This window comes from Anas acuta, chromosome 1 (assembly GCF_963932015.1).
Source record: "Anas acuta chromosome 1, bAnaAcu1.1, whole genome shotgun sequence".
NCBI lineage: Eukaryota > Metazoa > Chordata > Aves > Anseriformes > Anatidae > Anas > Anas acuta.
In genome coordinates, this window is record NC_088979.1 from 84,455,872 (window position 1) to 84,478,842 (window position 22,971).

Sequence of the window (22,971 nt, forward strand, 5' to 3'; positions counted from 1 at the left end):
TTTTCCTCCTTCTGGTAGAACAGGGTGCAGATCTTAACTCCATCCTAATGAGGTCCTAATATGCCCTTCCATCTGGCCGCTGATGGCAGCGCATCTTTCGCTACTGATGACTCGTGTGTCTTGGTGCAAGTGCCTGGGGAGAGAGGAAGGGAGAACAAAGCAGAAAACCCAGATCTCTTCATCACTTAAAAACCTTTTGCAAGCAAAAAAAAACTTCCAGAGAAGCAGGAGGAAGATGACAGCCTGGCCTGACTCAGCCTCATCCACCCCCTTCCAGCAAGTATTGACTGCAGCCAGCTCTTGGCCATAGCACAAGAGGCTTGTGCCCGGGAGAGGAGGCTGAGGAGAAATGCAAGCCCCCAGCGGGAGGGAAAGCCACCAGAAATGGATACGGCAGCCCACCTCTGGGAGGGGACGGAGAAAACCCGCTGGTGCCAGAGGCAGAGATGATTCATGCAATGCACACTTGTCCAGGACAGCTGCCGATGGTCAAAGCAGCCTTTGAAAGCCGTTCTCTCAGTAGGGCTCATGCCCGATCCCCCAGACCCTTATTTTATAGATATATACACACACATGCCTTGAGACCAAACCTCGGCATTGCCCCTGTTTGCCCTCCCGTTCTTTTGTATATACAAAAATAAGAGTTAGCTCATAAACTGCGATGACGTGCGCCGGGCACTTATATATCCAAACTGATGCATCCCGTGAGGAATGTCCTTGAGGCTCCTTGGCTGTAAGATCCCTTCGGCTGTAATCAATTCACGAGTGCAAACTGTTCTGCGTCTCATTATTTATTACTCTGCTTACTGTATATCGGGCCTATTTAGTTTCAGCGAGCTAAAAACTCCAGCTGCTTGTCGCCGTGCGCCCGTATATCCCACAACTTTGCACGTGGACACTGCAGCTCCGCGAGCTGGCTTTCTGTTCAGGCCTGGCGTGGAGAGAAAGGCACTTATCAGAATATTTGGCATCATAAAGATATTTTGAGTTAGATTCGCGTCACTTTCATTATCGCTTACAGGTATCAAAAGCGCTTTACTGGAGCAGACTAAAGGTTTGCTGGACTTGGTATCCAATCAAGAGCACTTCAAGTTACCCAGTCCTTCAGAAGAAAATGTGACTCCTCCTAAAAATAAACTTAGTTGTATTACCTAGCACCGCTAATGGATTTTATTTTTCCCCAGTTCAGCACCTGACATACCAAATCCGGGCACTAAAACTTTGCATTTCCATCGTTGCTTACTGCAGTGTCAGGTGCTGGTATTTACGTAATTGCCCGAGCACTTTTCAGGCAAAGTTGCTTTCCTCAGCGGTGCCAGCCACCAGCAGCTCTCTTCCTTGTCCTTTGCGTGCCACACACATCCCTGTTGGTATCTGATATTTTTTTCCCCTCCCCTGCATCATGAGATTGCTTTCTTGATCCTCGGAGCCTCGATTCGCTCAGATAACCTTGAAAAAGGGGAACTCTGAAGCGGCTCGCAGGTGGACGGTGGCAGAGTCTCTTCTGGTGGGTGTCTCAGCGGTTTCTTGCCCAGGCTGCTGCTGGTCATGAGGCAGGGCCCCACGCAGGAGCCACGTGCAGCTGGAGAACCACGGGGTGGTCACCCACACAGGACAAGCCCTCAAAATGCTGTGTCATCCCCTCAAAGCACCATGTCATCCTCCCAGAACCACATCTTCTGCTACCCACAGACAGATTTGTAAGGGAATTCCTCCTTTACCACCAACTGCTGCTAGTTTTTAGCTGCTCTTTCACTGAAAAAAATCTTTTTTTTTTTTTAGGATGCAAGCAGAACAGATGTCATACAGGGCGATCCTGCACTAACGTAACACCAGCTCTTTTCCTAGCGTTACTCATCCTTTAATTCAGCAGCTCCCTGCCTCTTGCGCAACCCCCAAGCAGCACAGAGCCTGAAGCTGGAAGTTAGCAGGGGTTCAGAAGTCAGTACTGCTGCGTTAGCTGGTTGAGTCCGGACTTTTACAAGCCCTTCTGAACGGGGCTGTAAGGCGGCTTTCAGCAGGCCCAGCACAAGGCAGCAGGGTCACACAGCTTCTTCCTCTTGCCCTGGGGTTCAGAAGGGTAAAACCCCACCACAAGGCACCGCAACTTGTGCACCCCATGGGCTGGGCTGGGAAACCAGGGTAATCCCCCTCATTGCTCCCTGGGTTTTTTCCTGGCGTCCTCCCAAAGGGGGAGGGGAAGGGAGGGCTAAAAACATTACAAAAGAGAACAATCACCACTAAGCTTAGAAAATCATCCGGCCTCCTGAAGTTCTCCTTTACCTTAGAAGGGCAAGCCTTCTAAAATATGCATTTTAAACATACTTGCAGGGTGATTCTTTTAGCTGCACACACACAACTAGGGACGATGCCTGGAGTGCCTGTCCTTTACTACAACGCACTAACAGAGGAGCTGGGGAAAAAAAAAGAAAAAACAACAAACAAAACACACGTACAACAATGTAAGCAAAATCAAAATCCTTAAAGCTAAGAGGAAAAGTTATTTTTAGAAGACACAAACAAACCAACCCTGTATTTGAGAGCAGTAACAGAGAATGAAATCTCGGTGTAAGAAGGTGCCTACACACACAGCATGCCCTTGCCTGCAGACTTCCTACCTTATGGAAGATGCCTGTATTAATTCAATGGCTATGCACACACTTTAATGTAATCAAGTACACTTTTAATGTTAGACCTTACTCGAGATCGAGCCTAAACAGCAAACCTGGTATGCAGACCCAATTCTGAGGCACATTACTTCAGCAAACGGAATAATAAAGAACACAGAAAATGAAATCAATACGATTTGCCTAACATAACCAATTAACTTCTAGTTACCAAAGAGGGTTGCAGAGGAGAGGAGACGGGGGAGGCAAGTGTCCCAGACCTATTCTGAGACAGAGAAAAGGGCTGCCTGCAGTGCATTCAGATACCTCCTGAAAAAAAACACAAGTCATTGCTAGGCTCCACTCCAGCCCCCATGAATCGCTGCCTGCGAGTAGCCATGACTCCATCTTCTCAGATTCTGTTAAAGAGGCGCTGACCTTCACGCTCCTGCTCGTACAGAACCCCTGCACGACTGGGTTGGGAATAGCTGACCAGCACTGGGGACGCCTACGGTGTGCTTAATTCACTCACTGCCAGTTTTAGATCTGCCGAGTTACCATCGTACCTAGTCACTCCCTTTGGAAACCGAAAAAAAACAAAAACCAAACAGCAAGTCTCTTACACACACACAGAGATTTCTGTGTCTACAAAGGCAGTGCCGGAAATAAGAACAACAGATGAATTTCAGATGTTAAAAATATCATTTAATTAATGAAACATAAATCATACCAAAAAGTTAAGTCACTTTTAGTCAATACATTTGCATTTATTTTAGAATATACTCTACATCTGAGTAAAAAAGTTTTAAATAGGCTTCAGTACATGTACAACCGTGGAACCCTTCATCCTTCCCAGTGAACTGGGGTGTTTGCGAGTCCACTGGGTCCCGTCCCGGGTAAGACGAGCAATTTTAAGCCGGTCTCGTTATTTTCATCAGCTTCTCTTTAGCCTCAGACCGGCCAGCTAATGCAACGCGCTCATACACGTACAAATCCACCCTCCCTGCCTGGAAGAGGCACAGCTCGCCCCACACCATACAAAAAAAAAAAAAAAGGAAAAAAAATTAATAAACTAGTATCGATTAATTTACATCTCGCTCGCTCTCTGTTTTGTGCGTTGGTAAAAACGACTGCAGTCCCGGGAGCACGCGGGGAGACCCCACCCCCGTTAGGAAAGTAGTGCAAAACAAGGGAGGGGGGGGGGTCCTGCGGAGGGAACCCCGCTCCCACCGCCGCCCCCCGTCCCGTCTCATCCCATCCCGTCCCATCCCGTCCCCCGCCCCGCGCTCCCACCCTCACTGCCCCCAGCTGCCGAAGCCGATCTCCTGCTTGTATCGGTTGGTGAGCACGTTGGCCTTGCGGGTGAGCTTGGAGAGCACCGTGTGCAGGCCGCTGAGGTGGTAGTGGAACTGCTGCTCCAGGTCCTCCTCCGCCTCGCCCTCCTCGGCCGGCCCGCCGCCCAGCTTGTCCTTCTTGCGGGCGGCCTCGTCGGCGGCCGGTGGCGGTGGCTGCACCACGCCCCACTCGATGTCGTTGCGGATGGACTTGAGCAGCACGTAGTGGCTGTACATGTCCCGCCGGGAGAAGTAAGCGCCGGGGCTGGCGGTGGGCAGCGGGGCCTCCCGCTGCGGGCAGACGGCTCCGGCCGCGTCCAGCTCCTCCAGCAGCAGCGGCACGTCGCGCAGCAGGCTGGGCACCATCACCGTCTGGTCCATGTTGTTGACGGCGCCGATGAAGCGGTTCATGGCGTTGAGCAGCGAGTACTTCTGGCTGTACGAGTCGCAGAGCTGCATCATGACGGCGGGGATCACCCTTCTCCTCCTCGTCCTTCTCCTCCTCCTCCTGGCTAGGCGCTGCGGCTGCCCTCCGCTGTGCCTTGTCCCGTGGGGAAGCCCTGCGGGGAGGAGGGCGTTAGGGATCGCGCTGCACCGAGCTGCTCCCCCTCTTATCCCTTTCCCTCTCCCACCCCGGAGCCACCCCTACAAGCGGCCCCACCGCCCCCACCCTCCCCCCTCCGCCCGAAAAGCCAGGAAACACCCCCCAAATAACACCCACAAAGGCACCCACGGACGATGGCTGACCCCCACGGATGAACCGGCACCCACCGTGTGGCGCAGCCGCTCCCCGCCGCCGTCAGCCCGCCGCCGCCCGTGTCCGCGCTCCCATCCCCGCCGCCCTCTTTATAAGCGCCCGCCCGCCGACGAGGTGTTCCCCAGTGCCACCCCCCCGCGCCGCCGGGACAGATAAAGGCGGCGGGCGGCGGCCCCGGGGCTCGGCGGCGGCTCCGCCTCTCTCCCCACAGCCGGGGGAGGGAGAGGGGGGAGGGAAAAAGGAGAAGGGGGAGGGAAAAGGGGAGGGGGGAGGAGGCCGCGGCCGCGGGGACGGAGCCGCCTCCGGCGCCCGCCCGCCTCCTCCGGGGGCCGCCGCGGACTGAGGGGGCCACGCGGGCGGCGCGTGCAGCCCGCCCTCCCGCCGCCCTCCCATTGGCTGCCGCCCGCGCGCGCGCGCGCGGCGCCGCGTGCACGGCTCCGCGCGCGCTCGCGCTTCCCCCCCCTTCTTTCCCATAATGGCGCCGAGCCGCCCGGCCCGCCATCACCCCACGGCCTCACCTCCGCGCCCAGCCAATCAGCGGCCCGGCCCCGCGCCCCCCCCTCCCTCCCCAGCCAATGGGAGGGCGGCCAATGGCATTGCTGGGGGGGGCAAGCAGGAAGAGCGGCCCCTTCCCCCGCCGCGTCCCTGGTAACAGGCGGCCCGCCGCGGGTCACGTGGGGGGGAGCGCGTTGCCATGGCGACGGGGCAGCCGCGGGGGGGGGGGGGAGGGGGAGGGGGGGCGGGGCCGGCGCGCGGGACGGCCGTTAACGGGCGGCGGGCAGCCGTTAGCGCCGAGCTGCCTCAGCGGCCCCTCAGGCGCCGGGCCGGCCGGCTGCCGTGTCTGTTTATCTATCTATTTATCTATCTATTTATCTATCTATTTATCTATCTATTTTTATTTTTTATTTTTATTTTCTACTTCCCGGTGTTCCGGTCAGCCCTGAGGCGCGGCGTGAATTAAAAAAAATGTCCCTCTCGGCGAATTAAAAAGAGGCGCCTTAAATGCGAGTCTGCGTGCTCAGTGTTAAACCTGCAGATAACACTATAACGTGTGGCCCCGGCAAGAAACCCGTGGCTCCCTCAGCGGGTGAGGCCCCTAAATGCGTATCCCTAACCCCAGAGGCATGCCGGGGCACAAAGCTCTGTGTGCAAGTAGCGCTTCCTTAACGTGTTCCTTCATCTGTGCCTGTTAGCGAGCCGCTTCTGATATCGGCGAGTCCTCCGTCAGTCAGCCCTCCGTAAGCCACCGTTAGGAGCGCTGAGGTAGGTGGGTGCTGGAGGAGCAGCACCCGGCCGTTCCCCAGAAGGGCTGGCAGTGCTGGCAGCTCCCTTTGTAGGGCTGGCCGATGCCCAAACTGGCTCCTCAGCCAATTCAGGTCCCAGCGTGCGTGCTGGCACGGGGCTGGTGCTGTTGTTTCACACTTCTCTCCCCCCCTTTCCCTTTCTGGGTCCAGTGGTACCGAGCTCTGAACCGAGGAAACCCGTCGCCCCTCATCCAGAAGGCACGCATGTGAATTTATCGTTTTAATCGATGTCTCTCCGCGAGTTTCGTATAATCAGCACTTGTAAGCTTAACATGCTAATGAACGGGGTAAGTAGGAACCTAATACGTTAAAGGAATGCAGACCAATTTGTCTGAGTCCCGCTGAGATCTGAGGCATAACTTTCGCAAAGATTTACTCGCGTTTCTGCCTCTTCCTCCTGCTCCTGCAGCTCCCCTGTGAGGGGAACGATCCTTCAGCAGCCATGGACACCTCCGGGAAGGAGCACGAGGGCTCAGGATGAGGCCGTTTGGAGAAGGCAGTGGCGATCATCCATCTCCTCTCCCCCCCGGTGAGCATGCAGCTCCGAGCGAGGCTGCGTCGTGGCAGGGAGCAGCAGCGTGCCCCCTGCGAGGTGCAGAGCCCCGGCAGGCTGCAGGCAGAGCCTTGCTGCAAGCAGGATCACAGCGTGGTGGGAGGCAGCCTGGCGCGGGACTGCCGGGAAGGCCCTCGGAGCCGCACGGCTCTGCAGCTTGCGCTCGGCGGCCTGCCAAACCCCGGCTTCCTCAGCAGCGTTCCTGGAAACCATCCCAAGTTCAGCTTCAGGCTGCTAGCCGGGGCCTGGAGTCCCTCGCAAACAGCGCTGGCGGGTCAAAGCAGCCTGAAATTCCCCAGACAGGAGCTGGGAAATGCTGCTCCCGTGCTGCGTCCCTCCCCCTATCCTTTTGGCAGCCTCATCCGTCCCCAGTCCCCACCGTCCGCCCGTCAGAGTCGGCACTGCGATGTGATGTGCGGTGCCCGGGACAATGGTGATCCCTTTCAAACGGCTCCTTAGCACTGCCATAATAAGCCTGATAAATAAAACATGGGCTGCAGGCGCGGATTTACTGGAGAGGGCTGAGGGGGCTGTAGCTCCCTCATTAGTATCTCCCGGTGCGGCAGGCGCGCTCCTCATTATGTGGCACGGTAGCAGTTGCCTAGTCATCCGCGGTGCGGCTGCAGCCACTCCGAGGATGCACCAGGGATCCGAGGGTTTTTTTTTCTTCCTGCATTAATAACAGGAATTTACCACGGAAAGAAAAAAAAAAAAAAAAAAAAAGACGAAAAACCCCACCAAGTTGAATCTGAAGAGGATGAAGGGGAAAAGAGTGTGATACTGAGCCTGATTTTCTCTCTCTCTCATGTCTCAGTAAATGCAGAGAAATCCACCTGGCCTTGCCACCTCCGCTGCCCTGCCTGGCCCGGCGATGCTCCGAGCGCAGTATCCACCACAACCTTCCCACCCTGCGTCGTGCAGGGTTCGCTACGCGGGGGCTGACAGCAGGAAAGGCATCACCTGCAGCTTCCGTGCGGTTCCTGGTGTCCACCCTGCGTCCATCCCGATGGAGAAGTCCCCAGACAGAGGGGACAAACCCTCTGCTTGCCCGTCCCACCCCAGAGCCCACCGTGCCTCGACTTCCAGGCGCCTGCCTGTGTGCCTCGGGGGGCCGTCCCCCCGCTCCCCCTTTGGCAGCGCAGGTGGTAACGCGGGCATTGTCTCGGCGCAGGGCTCTGCGTTGGATAATCTCAGCGGCTCAACTGTTTTTATCTGGATCTCCCTCCTGAACTGATAAATCTAAATTGCACATTTTCTAAACCGCTTAGCTTAGGGGTAAATCTTGCAGGTATTCTCCGATGGCGAGCTGCTGTCTTTTGCACCTGTCTAGCACCATCTACCGTAGCTTCACTGTACTGTTACCCCTTCCCTTCCGTCTGCGCGCTTGCCGGTCCTGCAGGAGCTGCCTGAACCCCGAGGAGCTGGCGGAAGGACGTGAGCTCTGTTTTCACTGGAGAGGCTTGCCGAAGCTATGGGGCTGCTATGGATTTGTATGATTAACTTTACAAAAAGCACCTAAAGCTGGAAGGCAAAATCAGAACTAAATTGTGCTAAGCATTACAGATGGCGCGTTTTTTTTTCTTAATAAATCTGTTGATGTGAGTATTTCTGTAGGTGATAGATTAACATAAAAACACTGCCAGTCTGTTCCAGGGCTGTAAAGCACAGAACAAGGTACATCTTACGATTTTGGTTGTTGTTGTTGTTGTTATTAATCCCCAATTTAACTCTTTGAAGCTACTTGCCAGGAGAAGTAACTTGTTTCAGTAGCAAGCAGCATGTTTTTCTACAACCCTTGTGAAAACTGGAAATGAAGTGGATTTGGCAGCTTCGCCTTTAGAGTGCTGCAGCGAACCCGCAAACCTAAAGACCACAGGGTTTTGTCCTGGCTTTGTTTCTTGATGAAGTTCTGAAAAGAGTTAAATTAAATCCATGCTCTAACCATCTGTATAATTCCTCCATCCTCCCAACGCTGTGTAAGGGGCGCTGCAGAAGTCTGAGGATTACCCTCCCCGGTAGTACCATGCATTTGCTAGCTTAAAATTACTCCAACAGCACTTTTTCATTTGCATGGCTGGAGAGAATCTGTTTTTGCAGTAAGTTTGTGTTTCAAAGCGGATTTCTGTGTCCATCATTATTGGTGGTTTGCAAGACTTCTCCTTTCTTTCCCCCCCCCCTCGCCCCGTTTGGGGAAGTGGGAACAAATGAAATAAACCCATCATAAAAAATAATTCTGTCCAGGTGGAACATAAATCAGCCAAAAAAATATTATTCTACATGGCAAATAAAAAGCATATGCTGTATTATTTAAAGCACAGCCTCCATATTCACATGCAAAATTAATGCTACAGTGGGAGGCAAAACTGATGGAGGCAGACAATGAAAATATTAGGAGTAAAACATGATGCCAGGAACAATTCAAGCAGAGCCACTTGCAGGGTCATGGTCATATTCCATTTCAAATGGGCATGGAAATACTCTGTGGGTTATTCTTCTCCAGAGATGCACAGATAATAAGCACCTGCTCCCCATGTCTGCTCGTCCCTTTTAACTGTTGATTTATTGAATGTTTCTGAAAGCTGTGGCCAGGCTAGCGAGGGACACAGACCTCGGTGCCTGCGGGAAGAAATGGGAGTGGACAGAAGCGCGCTGGCAGGTGCCCCGCCGGTGCCACGGGTTGCAGTGCCCAGTGGGGTCCAAAACAAAAGCTGCATTTTATTCCAGGTCCCGAGCAGAAGCACCTCACTGGTAGGTAAATCAGGAGTCGTCTCCTTGCATCTGCTTGTTCCTCCACACCTGTAAAAGCCAGCAAAAAAAAACCTAAACTCTGCTCCTCTCCTCAAACCAGAGCAAATTTTGGTTTCAGAGCAGGCACATTCAGCAGTACATTAGGGCCGAACGTAATCTTTAGACAATGTTGAAGCCGGCTCACTACGAAGACGCTTTGAATTTCTAAGATCTTTTTCCTTGTAATTTAATAAAAACAGTAATAATTGCATAAAGGGCTTGCTTGGTGTAAGTTATGGTCTTTCACTATTCTCTGCTATTTTCTTCTCTCTAGCCAGAGTGGAGCTTTGCAGCCACGAGGTCCCAGTCATGGATGTCGGTGAGCCTGAAGCCCCGCTGCATGGGAGAGGCATGTGCCCGTTTAGAAACAGCAGAGAGAAAAGGCTGTTTAATTAAAAATGTGAATCTGGAAGCGTCGGGCTATTGAGAATCGTTCCGAGCTGCATATTTTACATGCACGGCTAAGGAAAAGGCTCACCGTAGCAACTGGAGTAAGGCACGGTTCAGCTCCTCCACGATGCCAGGCAGTTTATTAACCTGGAACTACAGAATCACTCAAAATGACATTTAGCGGTGCTGAACTTCTGACACAAATCCCCCAGCGCAAGGAAGCGGAGGGGCAGCCGCAGGGCCGATCGCTGAGCCCTGCTGAGTCTTTGAACAGCAGCGGGAGAAGTGCTGCAGGGGAGCTGGAGCAGGAGGATAAAAGAGCCCTGCCAGAGCCAGAAACCGTCGCATTTTAACCCCGGTTCTGACCGCCGCTGCGGGTCTGAGCGGGTCACCTCGGGCCGGGGATTTGGGAGCAAAGCAGCTATGGGGAAAGCCGAGCTTTGGACACGAGTGGAGCTTTTTGAGTTGTTTTTCCAAATGAAGTTACAAAGAGTTTTGTCGAGACCGAGAGGCCTCCTGGTGCGTTTCACAGCCTAACAGCTGTATTTCCCCCTGCATAAAGCACGTTTTTCTCTCCTCCCCAATGCCTTGTGCCATCGGTCCGTGACCAGCATCAGCCAGAGGCCAGGTTTTTCACTTCTGCAGGTACCAGTGGATTTCTGACTTGACAATCAAGAAAAAGTTTCCCCATCCTGACCTGCGTGCGTGCTCCACATGTGCTCTGCTACGTAACTGGAAAGGAGAATTGGGGTACAGAGAGCACTGCCAAATGTTCCCACATGCCTCCCGATACGGGAAAGATAAATTTACCCTCAGATGTTTCTCACCTCCAGTAATCCCAACCAATCCAGTAATCTCAACTGGTATAAATAAGGCTACCGAGGTTTTGCAGCAGGCGAGTTATCGTTTAGCTGACAGTGTCCCTTTAAGCGCTCAGATGCCGTCGTGCCGAGTTTTTGCTGTAGCCAAACAGGACCAGATTGAAATCAATAGCCCCATTTCGCTTGTCACTTACTTAAGCTTGATTTGAACCCATGTTTGTAAAGCTGAGAGGCTTTTCTCTTCCGTCGGTGCAGTGCGGTGCCTCCCGCTGCCAGCCCACCTGCGTGAATTTCACACTCCTGCTTTTAAAAAAGAAATATGACAGACAAGGAAAAAACGTTTTAATACGTGTACCTCGACAGATAATATATAATATCTCTGTTATTAAGACAGGGCTGAAAGGAGGCTGCCTGAAAAGGAGGCACATCTGCTCGGAGCACAGAAAGTCTTTCATAACTCATTCAGAGTTATTGGCCTTGCCCACAATATTAGTGATAAAAATTGATTATCCATTCCTGCTTGTTTCATGATCCATAGTTATTTTTTCATTCTTATTACAAGTTGGCTCGTACAGAGTGAGACCGTTGTTTAAATGCCCAAGGATGAGCACAATACGTCTTACTTGCTAGGAGCCACTCCAACTGAAAACAGGATTTTTTTTTTCACATTAGCCCTTCCCTGTCCTAAATGGAGAGGTTATCTGGACTTGGCAACTGTCAAGTTTTCTCTCCTCTCTGGGGAGAAAAAACGCCCTGAGGTCACTGTCTGCGCAGCTGACTGCTGCTTTTTATCCCCAAGTGCAGAGTTTGGGAAAGTAACCCGAACTTAACCAACTTAAACCGAGGCAATGGCTAGGTATGGTGTGGGATCTGAGACTACCCCCAAAATAGGATAAACTAAAAGGTTACAGTCATGGAGAGGAGTTTATTGACAAAGCCGTAATTCCCTTACAAAAAAAATAGGATGGTAACACCAAGATCAGTGCTTTCTTTGCCTTAGGCCTTGAAGATTTTGGTGATTTGATCCAGAACTGGATGCTGGAGATTCCTCCTCTCCCCTGTAAACTCCTTTTAGCATAAACAGATATTATCTGCGCACGAGAAAGAGGAGAACAGGCTCCCAATAAAAATACCTCGCAGCTCAACTGCAGAGCTGGTAGCTTCTCGCAGGCAGTAAAACAGCCAACGCGCAGGCTGACACAAAGTGGAAGGGAGAGGTGTTTCCCCGGGGGACTATCAAACGCAAAATCTCTTGTAGCTCAATGAGGAGACGAGCTTTCGCCCACATTTGCTGGGAAATCTCCTCTGGAGGAAGGGCTGCTCGTCTCGCCCAGGGTCCAGAGCTCCTGAGGGCAAAACCAAAAACCAACGCCGGCGACAGCCGTAAGAAAAATATCTACGAGTGCGTCCCTTTTGTCCCTCCTAGGAGCGACGCCCGACCCCGACGGCTCGCCCCACGAAGGCGAGGGGTCCCAGCGGGCCCCATCCCACACGGATCCGCTGTTTTTGGGGAGCCGGGGGTGCCGGCCGGGGCGGCGATAGCTGGCGCTGCCTTGCCACCTAGTGTCGCCGGCACGGATTGCAGGTCCCCGCCCGCAGCGCTGCGTCCTAATGGCCGGGTCTTGGGAAGAAATGCGGGCTTCTTATCTCGCTGGAATTACAGGAACTTCAGCTTTTTTTACATTAATTTGCATCAATATTTTATGCGCCGTAATGGCCGGATAACCCCGGCGCTAAGAGACTCTATTTCATATTGTCAATAGCGATGGGAAGGGGATAAATTACCACCGGCCGCACGCGCTATCTGCGGCTCATTTGGAAACGGCCCTTTAGCTGATTAGATATCGCCCAAAAGTAGATATTTAGTGTCACTCAGCCCCGCTGCATCTCCTGATTTAGTGCCGAAGCCGTGGCGGGACCGAAGCCATTAGCCAAGCGCCGCCGCCGCCGCTCAACTTGTTTGGCAAACGTGGCCCCTCCGCTTGCGGCTGTCGTGATTTACATATGGAGCCTTGGGAGCAGAGCCAGGTGAATAATTTTCGGTGACAGTGAATAATGAGCCCGATCAGTTCTCCGGGTCCTCCCCCTCCTTTGGTAATTGTCCATGAGTAGGGGCATGATTTTCATCAAATTTATCCGTTCTTCTAAATTATTTGGTGAATAATTTCAGGGAGCGTAGGATGCCTGCAGAGTATGAGCGAGCAGTTTTTTGGCGGAGCACTGGAACCCAGGGGATTTTAGCCGGTGGATTGCAAGTACAGAAACACTGCGCCAAGTCTATTGGTCAAGTAGCACAGGGGTTACTCGTGTATGGAAGTGTGATTTACTTTCTAAAATCATTTTCCCTGTTCATGTAGAGTGTGCTGACTTTGGTGCCATGACATTTTAAAGATTGTAATTAGATACAGGAAAGAAAAAAAAAAAAAAAAAAAGAGACAAAAAAGCTGCAATGCAGTCCAACCTGATTTTCCATGAAACACAGATTAATATTTGCTGAGCCTTTTGGGTTTAGTTTTCATTTCAGCTAATTCTAGTCACATCCAAAATGGAGAGGGCAGATTAAAGTTATTTTGTCTGCCCCACAGTCCGTTTCCAGAATGTAGCACTAAAGTCTCAGCTTCATGAACTGAAGTTGATGGTGGGGGGTAAGACAGACGGGTTTGGATTTGGAATTTCATTCCCTTAGAGAAAAAAATCTCCTTGTTGGTAAGCAATTGCAAGAAACCAATTTAGAAATAATTTATGATTTTGTTCTATAAAACTTCCTGCTGCAGTTGGATCCATACACCCGTCTTCACAGGCACAGGAACTTATCGTAGGTGAGCGTCAGCATTGCTTAGGTAAGGCCAAGAACGTAGATCATGTGCTGAGTACGTTAAAAAGTAGATGATGACGGGGCAAAGCAAAAAAGAAACTGATCTGAGCTGGGGACTGAGAGGCAGTCAGGAAAGAGCGAAGAAAATGAGGATCAGCCAAGGAGCTGTATTCGGCACACCTCCACCGCCGCACAGGAAAACAGGGCAACCAAGCGGAAAACTTGGCAGCCCTCAAGAAAAGCAATACCACACCCTGTAGGCTTGGTGAGCTATGAAAAACACCGAGGATCGACTTTACATGCCAGCACAGGATTTATTGTCATCTACAATTCAAATCTTTACTTAGAAGGTTATTGGGTTTGTTATCGAGAGAGAATAACAAAGAAGTGTTTGAAGACTAGATCCAGTGAGACCTGGTTTTCTACCGATTTATGGCTTGAGGCTCAGCACCTAGGAGGACTTTGTACTGCATAATAGCAGTTATGCTCACACCGTACCCTTTCCCTCAGCTGGGAACATTAATAGGGTCTTTTCTACACGGCTTCCCGCTTTCATGCAACCCACAGGAAATTTTTATCTTTGACATCTTTGGCCCTCTGTCAAATTTACTTAAATTGGCCATTGAATTTAAAAACCGTCGAGGTTACCTGGGCTGCAAATCAACCCATGTGATTGAATTAGCCTTGCTTCCTTAGCAAACTCAAAGTTAATCAACACGGAGTTAGAGGGATGAAGACTTCAGGCTTCAAAACGGAATTGAACGGCAGCAGAAAGGATGACCTTTTTGAAGCCAGGCAAGCATTTTCATCATTATCAACAATAATGACTAATAAAGTAACGACAATAACAACTGACCTTTTACGTAATAGCTTACATCTCAAAGTGCTTTTCAAGCTTTTTTTTTTTTTTTTCCACTTTCAAGAGTAATTTTCTCAAAGTGCATTATGACTTACATTTTTTGCAGCATTGCTGAAGGCTAGGCCCCCTTCGGATAGGACAAAGGCAATCACGTGGCTGGCAACACACTGCACGTCAGCGGAGGGAGAGGAAATTTTAGACAAAGACATTCAGATAGAGTCTCTCTGCAACAGAAAATACCAGGTTTTCTTTCCTGTTAAACCAAAAAAGCCAGGACCTGGTTGGTAGATGTCTTACTCATTGTTTTCTTGGCTAGGCTAGGCAAATAGCGGGCATTATTGTAGATAACACACCCCAAAGCAAACGTCTTGTCAATACGAGGAGCCGAGTTAGGGTTGGAGTTGTGCTGTGAATGCCTAACCACAGCAGCTGATTTTAGGAGCCGTGCAGGGATGTGCGATGGCACAGATTCTAAAAGACACACAGCACGTGCCAGGTGCAGCCTCAAAACCAAACCAGTAAACGCTTGCATCCCAAGGACTCGAATGCCAAAGACGTGTTCAGAGGCAGAGAAGTGGCCATCAAAAAAAAAACCTTCAGAAGTAGTGCTGATGAGCTGCAATTGAGTTTAGCTTTTGGGACGGTATGGCTTTTTTTTTTTTTTTTTTTTTTTGGTATTCTTATAAAATGGAGCCTCAGATGTATGAGGATATGTATGCAAAGAGACAGAGAGAACAAATTACTGAGTGCTGTTTTTTTGACATTTACAGGTTCTGAAATTGTTGGAGGATATATATGGAGAGGAGGCTGCGCTCTCGTTACTCACCTGCCATCAGCACACAGATGTGTTTCCTCTGCAGTTTAGCAAACACATGGAAAAGGCACAGTGACACTTACTAATTAGTTTCCCTTTGTGGTATTTCAGTTATTACTTTTGTTGTTATTAGTGTTATTATTGTTATCCCAGTGAGTGTGCACAGAGAATGACTAAATGGTTTGGGTAGACACAGCACGATTAGGGAAGAAAGGGGTTTCTAAGCACTTCATTTTTTTTTTTTCCCCATTCCTTTCCCTCCAGCAACAAGAATAAAATCCTGTGGTTTTCATGCGGAACCTTGTGCAGGAGACGGGCAGCAAATAATTAAGCATTCCTTTCCTACAGCCCAGCTTAGGCCTTGTCTGCAAACATGCAGATAATACCGCTGCAGAAATGAGGTATTAGCGGCTGGGTTAGCTTACTGGTAAGGCAGCAAGTGCAGAAAGGAGCTGTACACAGTCGGCACTTGCTCACTGAACTGATTGTTGACAGAGGGTGGAAGCACAACAAAAACCTTAAGGATGGGCGAAAACAGCAAAGTGCCATGGGCTGCACAGGGATGAGCGCCATACAAGCTTAGGGGGAGAAAGGAGTGGCACGTCTTCAGCTTTCCTCGGGCTCACGGGAAAGGGAGTTACTGACATAACGCATGTCCGGCTCCCTAAATTAGACACGAGGACAGCCAGAAACTGCTGCAGCAGCCCCTCAGGTACATTGAGTCCACACCGGCTGCCGGCATAAGGCTGGTGGAGCAACATACATCCTGGCTAGCCAGTGCTCCACCCTCCGGTAAAGGAAACCTGGGGGGCTTCTTCAAAGCTCCTTTGCTCTACAGAAGCTCTGCTATTTTTTTTGGAAGGGCATAGGGTAAAGTAACGGATGCAGCTGGAGGTGGGATTGAGTTGAAAGAAAGGTAAGCTGGGCTGAGGTTTCCTTCTGTACTGTACTGATGCCAGCACCACACGCAGCTAAACTGAGGTGTGGGGCTTCAGAGATAAAGGGAGTTAAGGAAAGGGCTGAAACAGTCTTCCGTGTCAGTAACGCTGTCAGGAATGCCCTTCCAATTCCTTTTTTTCCAAAATGACAATACGTGAAGTTGTCTGAAGAAGGATAGGAAATACGAATTGTGTGTAAAAGTTCTGCACGTGCTGTAAGTGAGCTTTACCGAGCAGCTTACAGGGGTGAGAGGTCAATTTTCATTGAATTTCAATGGGACTTGTGCATCTGTTGTTTCACCGTCTTGAACAAAATTTTAAAAGTGTTGGCTTTCACAGCAGCAATACTCACTGCTTTCTTCGTAGTGTAGCGAAAACATCAAAGTCCTTTAGCTACAGGCCAATATAATGGACCAAAATTACCATTTTAAGATTGTAGGCTACTATGTTCATTTAAAAGGAAACATTCTGAGTCTTTCTAATCCCCATTCAAATAAATCCAGTGACTACTTTAAAAGACATACAATGATCTACTGTACCCAGCCAGCTCTGCGTCTTCTTGAGTAACTCACAGGGAGAAAACAAAACAAAACAAAACAAAGCAAAACAAAACAAAACAAAGCAAAACAAAACAAAACAAAACTCTGGCCAAATGCCAGATGGAGATATGGTGCAACCTCGTAAATTAAAGTAAGGTGGGGGACAGACCGAGGCCCTTTTAGTTGGATTTTGCTAGTTAAAATGATGGTGGTTATCAGGTGATGATAAACTCCTGGCTACCAATCGCCCAGAGCAGCTTTGGACCTAATAAAGCTGTGGGTATCTGGGAGCTGCAGCCTGACATTAAAAGTCCATAAATATTTCAGTTGACTCCACAACTCTGCTGTGCTTGAAATCTGAGTTATTTACTGGAGGGCTCAGGCGTGAGCACAGCCGGAGCACTCGGGATGCCACAACGAGCAGCACGGGTGTAGCACAGCTGATTTGGGCCAGCCTCATGCTTGAATCTCTCGGGATGGAAACGGGGGTCCTTCGCCCTGCCCGCCCCTGGACTTCAGGCTGTTTTCTCTCCTCTTTCAAGGCAGTGAGCAGTCACTGCAAAGCGCTTTCTCACACTCCCCCTTGCGTGCTCTCCTCCCCAGCACCGTGGGAAACACCACGGGAATGGCTCTGGGAGGGCTGACTACACCACCCTTTACTTTGAGTTTTTTTCTGCTGCTTGTGGCATTTCCTCTTTGGCTGTGTTTCCTTCCCCGCTCTCCCCTTTTTGCCAGAGATCTCTTCCCGTGACTTTTTGTTTTCAGCAGCTTTCCGAAAGCAGAGACACTTGATCATCATCTCAGCTTCACCGAGCATGTTAAATCTGCGCTGCACATCAGCAAATGTCACGCTCTTTGATGGACTACAGCTTAAGAATAAAAAATACGGCCATCCTAACGAAATAGACACTTGTGACGGTGGGAGCCAGAGACCATGGACCATTTTACAGTCGTTGCCACAGCCTGGCAAAGTCCTGTTATTTATTTACAGCCGCATTTTGGCCTGCAGCGTAAGCCTGATGGTGGTGGTTGAAGGGGAAGGAGGAGAAGGTGCTGAGTGGTGATGCTGGTAGGTGCTTCACACCTTTGCTCCCACCTTTTCTCTCTGTCCAGTGCCCTCGCTGCCATATTTAGTCCGTGTCTGAGCAAAGCAGTTTTTTTAGTAAGTGTTTGAGCTGCATTGCGGGGTGTGAACGCATCAGCCTGTTTTAACCTCCTTTGCAGTTTCTAAATTTCCTTGTTTACCTCTTTCATTCTCAGCTTGTTCGCTGTCGCTAATAACCAGCAGGCTCTACTCCCTTTGTGGCTGTTTTCTCCAGACGTAATTAAATTGTCTGGGATTGACATTTGGCTCGGCTGAGGTTTGGGTTGTATCTTCTTGGCTGCCTCAGTGTCCTCCTTCATTTGGGATTCTGATCACTGCCTGCCCCCGCATGGCACATGATCAATGGATGCTTTCACTCCTGCCAGACTCCCTTGTGCTTGGAATAAGGCTGGTAAGTATTTCTGGCACTCGGAGCACTCCGGAAGGGTATTTCAAGTCTCAGCCTCAGCTGCAGTGCCTACCGTGCATGCTGGAGCCTGCACCACACCACAGCAATGCACGGGGGGCTCTGTCCCTTCCCAACGAGGCTGTGAGCAACCCAGGGCTGCCGTCTCCCCTCACACCCAGCTGCAGCTCTGCTTTGGAGCTTTCCTTCATTCTTTGGTGACTGACAAAACCCTGCCAAAGCAGCTGATTTACCAGAGTCCGGTCTCCTGCTGCTGCCAGTGCACTTGCCAAAGGGTCTAAGGACAACCTGGTATGAAGCTTTCTTTTGCAAGTTCTGTATACAAGCTATGCTATCTGCTCTGCTGTTTTGCAATGGTGCTTTTAATCCCCTAAATTTCAGGTTTGGGAAACAATGCAGATAGTGATGATAACAGGCCTCATCTTCTCCATGACATGTCGTCGTGTCCCTGGGTGACCGCCGGTGTCTTTCACAAGGCTACAGTTAGTCCCCTTGCTCCTGGGAAGGACTTTTGTGAGCTTCTGTTCTCACTTTTGGCGACATACACCAAAAGCACGTGTACGTGTAGGTCATGAGAATGACCTACTACTTTCCATTGTCAAACCCATTGATCTTAGTTGGTGCAGTGGCAGGTGGCCATTCTGGAGATGTCCGTGTTGGATAGTTTGACGTTGCAAGTTTTAGTCACCGTATTAGGTTTCCTGAGTTTTCTGCACCTTTTCTTGCCCACCTGCCCGTGGTTAGCTTTGCAGTGACCATCGCCATATGTTTTCATAGTCAGATCCTTAAATATCGGCACATCTCACTGCAGCTTGCTCATATCTTTCCCATAAAGATCCTTCACTTTCTACCTTCAGCTCCCACCTTTTCCCACTCTGAAGTCTCAGTGACTGCTTCTAGCTGGGAGCATTTCTGTGTGTACATCAAATCTGTCTTTTCATCATCCCTAGCAGAAGAGGCTAATTATTTCCTTTGAGTCTGTTTAAAGTACCCTTCCACGTTCCCTGCATTTTATCTCCTAAGAGAGGCAGTTGCTCTGCAGGATGCATTTCTAAAGTAAGCAAAGAGCAACCCGCCAAGCAAGCAGCCCTCCGGTGCCACCGTGGTCTCACCCGGCTGTATTCAGGAACTGCTTCCCAGCTCCCTGTTCAAGGCACTGTGAAAGTCAGCTGGACACTGGGCGCCACACGAGACCCGCTTAGGAAACACGGTAGCTTTAGATTTACTGCTGGGCTTAACACTTCATTGGAGATTACCTCTGTGTGCAGAGATTGAACCTTGCACGACACGGGCTCCTCCAGCTTGCGCTGAACGAAGCATCCTTTATCAGTGACATAGTGGGAGATTGTGTTATTAGCAAGATGATTTGCTCTGATCTCAGGCACGAGGGCAATACATTAATTTCACCCTCCCTCGGTTAGGCAGCCTTCTCCCAGGCCCCTGCGGTGCACAGAAGCATCTCTGGCCCTGCAGCATGAGCCCTCGCCAAGCCCGGGCTGCGCAGCGTGGCAGGCAGCGCTCCTCCTGGCAGAGGATGGAGCTGCCGTGGGCTCTGCATGCTGGCGAGCAGGCTTGGTGAACAGGAGGAGGCTGTAAAAACCTGGTCTTGTGCCTGTGGTCACAAGTGTGTAGTGAGGCACCTTTTCTAAGCCTGTGGTGCCAAGGTCTCCAGGCTGAATCTTCCCCAAATGATCCGAGTGTCTAAGTGCACGTTTCGGCGGCACCTCATCACACCTGGGCTCATTAGTGAGAGAGAGATTTACAGAAACAGCCACTGCTGGAGAGAGGGGGCTCCTCTCCTCCTCCGCTCATCTCCCTGGCTCCTAACTGAAGTCACTCCTGGGATGAAGGGAGGGAACCCACAGATACACGGCATCCAGCACAACTTGTTCTCCATCCGCGGATCTGGCAGATCGATCAATAGAAACCAAACCGGGGCCAGTTTCAGGGGACTGCCCCTTTGCTTGCCACTGACTCCAGAGCTGCCTCCGGGATGGGTTGATGAGGTCTGCCTGATGCCAGGCGCTGCCAGGGAGTGCCACGGCGCATCCCTCCCTGTGACTGAACTGCCTCCGCATCACAAAGCAGCGAGAGCGACTTCGATACGCTCCAGAGGTGAGCCAGCAAGTACAGCTGCGGAGCTTGAAAGGGAAGCACCAGAAAGCAGCAGAGTACAAGCTACTGCTTGTCACTGAGCAGCGATGAACGTGAGTGCAACCAAAACAACAGCATTACCCGATTAGCAGCACCTGCAACCACCAGAAGCAGATCTGCGAAGGCAGGGGAGCTGTCAGCTGTCGTTGCAACACCGCTGAGCGTGCCACAATACACCGAGTGGGAATAAAGCGCCGTGGTGTAACAGGTGTAGTCGCAAGAGTGCTGAAAGGGGCACTGTCAGCGCTTGCAGACCTGAAATTAGAGCTCCCCATCCTGTGCGTGGGTGCGTGGGAGGTGCGAGGGTGTGTTACACGGCGGCGCTGCCTGACAGCTCCCCCGAGGGATGCAACAACTCTGCGCCCAAGCACAGCGCTGGTGAAACTCCGAGACCTGCCTGCTCACAGCCCAGAGCAAGCAGAGGGCTGCCGAGACCGGGAACACCTCAAGGAAAGCCTGGGGTACGCCTTGATGGGCCCACTCTGCGGGCGTGACAAACACGTCTCCGTAAAGCTACCTCTCCGAGACGTGTGCCAGCTCTAAAAGCACTCAGCCACTTTTAACTTGTTCGTCATCTGTCATATACTTTCCCTTCCCATGAGGCAAAAAATGTATTCAAGTTGAGCCAGAACACAAGATACATGGGTATATATACACAGGGATATTGTTGTTGTTGTTGTGATACATGGCATAATAACTACCTTTTACACGTGTACCCAGACATGATTGCCACCACACACTTACTTTTCTTTGTTACAGAAAATATTCAGTATATGAAATGCCGCCCGAGTGCAGTTTATCAGGTTGTTATTTCTTCCACGATGGGTAAGTGGTAAAAATAAAGAGTATTGATACATTGGGAAGTCCATATAGGGGTTTTTCATGGCTCCGGATTCTTCTGCTCATCAACCTGCACAAAACAGAGACGATGGGGATCGCATGGGGGCTGGTGCATTGTGCTCGCCCTCCACTTCACAGCTCCTACAGGACAGGTTAGTAGGCTGCCAGACCAATATACGTGGTTTGTTGGCAACAGAGCTGACTCGGGGCCATGCCTCAGCTGCAGAGATGTGCCCCCTACCCCCTGCCTTCCCCGGGGGCACAGAACTTCATTTCCTTAAGGAACCAAAATGCTGAGAACCTTAATTGGGGAAGAAAAAGGTGAAAAGATGGATTTGAATGGAGTGTTGAAAACTGCGCCACCTGCATCAGTGTGGGCTTCACAGGGGCTGCCAGGAGACCTCTGCAGTGGGGCCTGTGGGTCCCATGCCACCAGAGCTGCTAAGGTTTGGCCAGCTGGAGAGGGACTGCAGTAATTCCAGCACATCTGAAAAAAAAATGTTCCCTTAGCTATTGGCCCTGGTGCCCCAGCAGCCCTGCTGGAGGAGTTGCCCCGCTTGAGGCTGACCACAGCACGTGGAAGCACGTCAGTCGTGAGGAGGAGGAGGCAACGCCTTGAGCTGCAATCTCCCAGCCTGATGCTTTCAGCGATGAGCCTCTCGTTTTTCTGGATACACGGCCTGGCAGGGTGCCCTGAGCCTGGCAGTGCTGCCCGCAGCCCCTGCCCAGCCCCACAGCCCTTGCCCTCACCAGCAAGCGGCCCCAGCACCCCGTAGCTCCCTGCTCCTACACCTGCCTGCCCGGGCCTTGTGCCCAATGGCAAAAAGAGCAAGGGGGGAGAGGGGAGGGAGTTTTGCTGGGCTAGTGTAAGTTACAGGGAGGATTTATGAGCATCTCCCACTGAAAAATATGCACTGGTGTGCTGCTCACAGCTCCCGCTGCAGCTAAACAAGCACAGCACTGCCAGCTGGGGGGGGGGCTCGCCTCCAGTACTGTGTGCAGTTTGGGGCACCACAGTATAAAAAGGACGTAAAACTATTAGAGAGTGTCCAAAAGAGGGCTACAGAGATGGTGAATGTGTATGAGGAGCGGCTGAGGTCCCTTGGTTTGTTCAGCCCCGAGCAGAGCAGGCTGAGGGGAGGCCTCATGGCGGCCTGCAGCTCCCTCACGAGGGGAGCGGAGGGGCAGGCGCTGAGCTCTGCTCTCTGGGGACAGCGACAGGACCCGAGGGAATGGCATGGAGCTGGGACAGGGGAGGGTCAGGCTGGGGGTTAGGGAAAGGGTCTGCACCCAGAGGGGGTCGGGCACTGGGACAGGCTCCCCAGGGCAGTGGTCACAGCACCGAGCCTGACAGAGTGCAAGAAGTGCCTGGACAGTGCTCTCAGAGACATGGTCTGATTTTTTGGTGTTCCTGTGTGGAACCAGAAGTTGGACTCAATGATCCTCATGGGTCCCTTCACACTCAGGATATTCTATTATTTTTTTTTTTTTTTTTTGTGATGTGAAAACACTTACCCTGTTCCTCCTTTGAAAGGCCATTGGCACAGCCTGGTCTCGAGCTGGTAGCTGCCTTTGCACCGTGGAGTCTGACCTTGGCTCTGTGGCTGTGACATTAGAGGACACTTTCCTTCCTCAGCTTCAACCATTCCTGCAAAAATTACTTTTCCTGCTATAGCAGGAAAGTAGAAGAATAATAGATATTACAGGTTCCAGAGCACTGTATGAATCCATAGGAGACCCACACCTGGTCTTCCTCAGCTCTGTGCAGTAAGGTCACACCAAATCCTTACCCATAGGTTTGTGGAAAAAATCAAAAATTAATCAAAAATGGGCAACGCTCCAGAAGGCAAAAACTGCAAATACACAAATGTGAAATACCTTTAGGCTACCAAAAAAAAATATAATCCTCGAGCCCAGATACTTTAAATGTGCCAATTACTAATTCAAGT

General features: G+C 51.0%; 1 protein-coding gene and 1 long non-coding RNA gene across 5 annotated transcripts; one reads left to right on the forward strand and one right to left on the reverse strand.

Moving 5' to 3' along the window:
- Nucleotides 1–3,687: 3,687 nt before the first annotated feature.
- MID1IP1 (MID1 interacting protein 1) lies at nucleotides 3,688–4,916 on the reverse strand. 2 transcript variants are annotated; one of them, XM_068686385.1, is made up of 2 exons: nucleotides 4,712–4,916; nucleotides 3,688–4,500 (listed from the first exon to the last, which is right to left on the reverse strand). In XM_068686385.1, the coding sequence occupies exon 2, from the start codon at nucleotides 4,400–4,402 to the stop codon at nucleotides 3,902–3,904; it is 501 nt and encodes a 166-aa protein (XP_068542486.1). In that variant the 5' UTR covers nucleotides 4,403–4,500; nucleotides 4,712–4,916; the 3' UTR covers nucleotides 3,688–3,901. The 2 variants fall into 2 exon arrangements, with proteins under 2 accessions (XP_068542486.1, XP_068542497.1); XM_068686396.1 differs by having other exon boundaries at nucleotides 4,702–4,916.
- A 10-nt stretch (nucleotides 4,917–4,926) lies between these two features.
- On the forward strand, nucleotides 4,927–10,563 carry LOC137858515 (uncharacterized). 3 transcript variants are annotated; one of them, XR_011097797.1, is made up of 6 exons: nucleotides 4,927–5,784; nucleotides 5,891–5,960; nucleotides 6,152–6,288; nucleotides 6,411–6,530; nucleotides 7,369–9,302; nucleotides 9,616–10,563. It is a non-coding gene; the product is annotated as an uncharacterized lncRNA (long non-coding RNA). The 3 variants fall into 3 exon arrangements; XR_011097798.1 differs by having other exon boundaries at nucleotides 4,940–5,345; nucleotides 5,636–5,784; nucleotides 7,369–10,563; XR_011097796.1 differs by having other exon boundaries at nucleotides 5,153–5,784; nucleotides 7,369–10,563.
- Nucleotides 10,564–22,971: the final 12,408 nt, after the last annotated feature.

Coding starts and splice junctions, on each gene's coding strand:
- MID1IP1 (XM_068686385.1), bottom strand. CDS start 4,402: ATGATGCAGCTCTGCGACTCGTACAGCCAGAAGTACTCGCTGCTCAAC.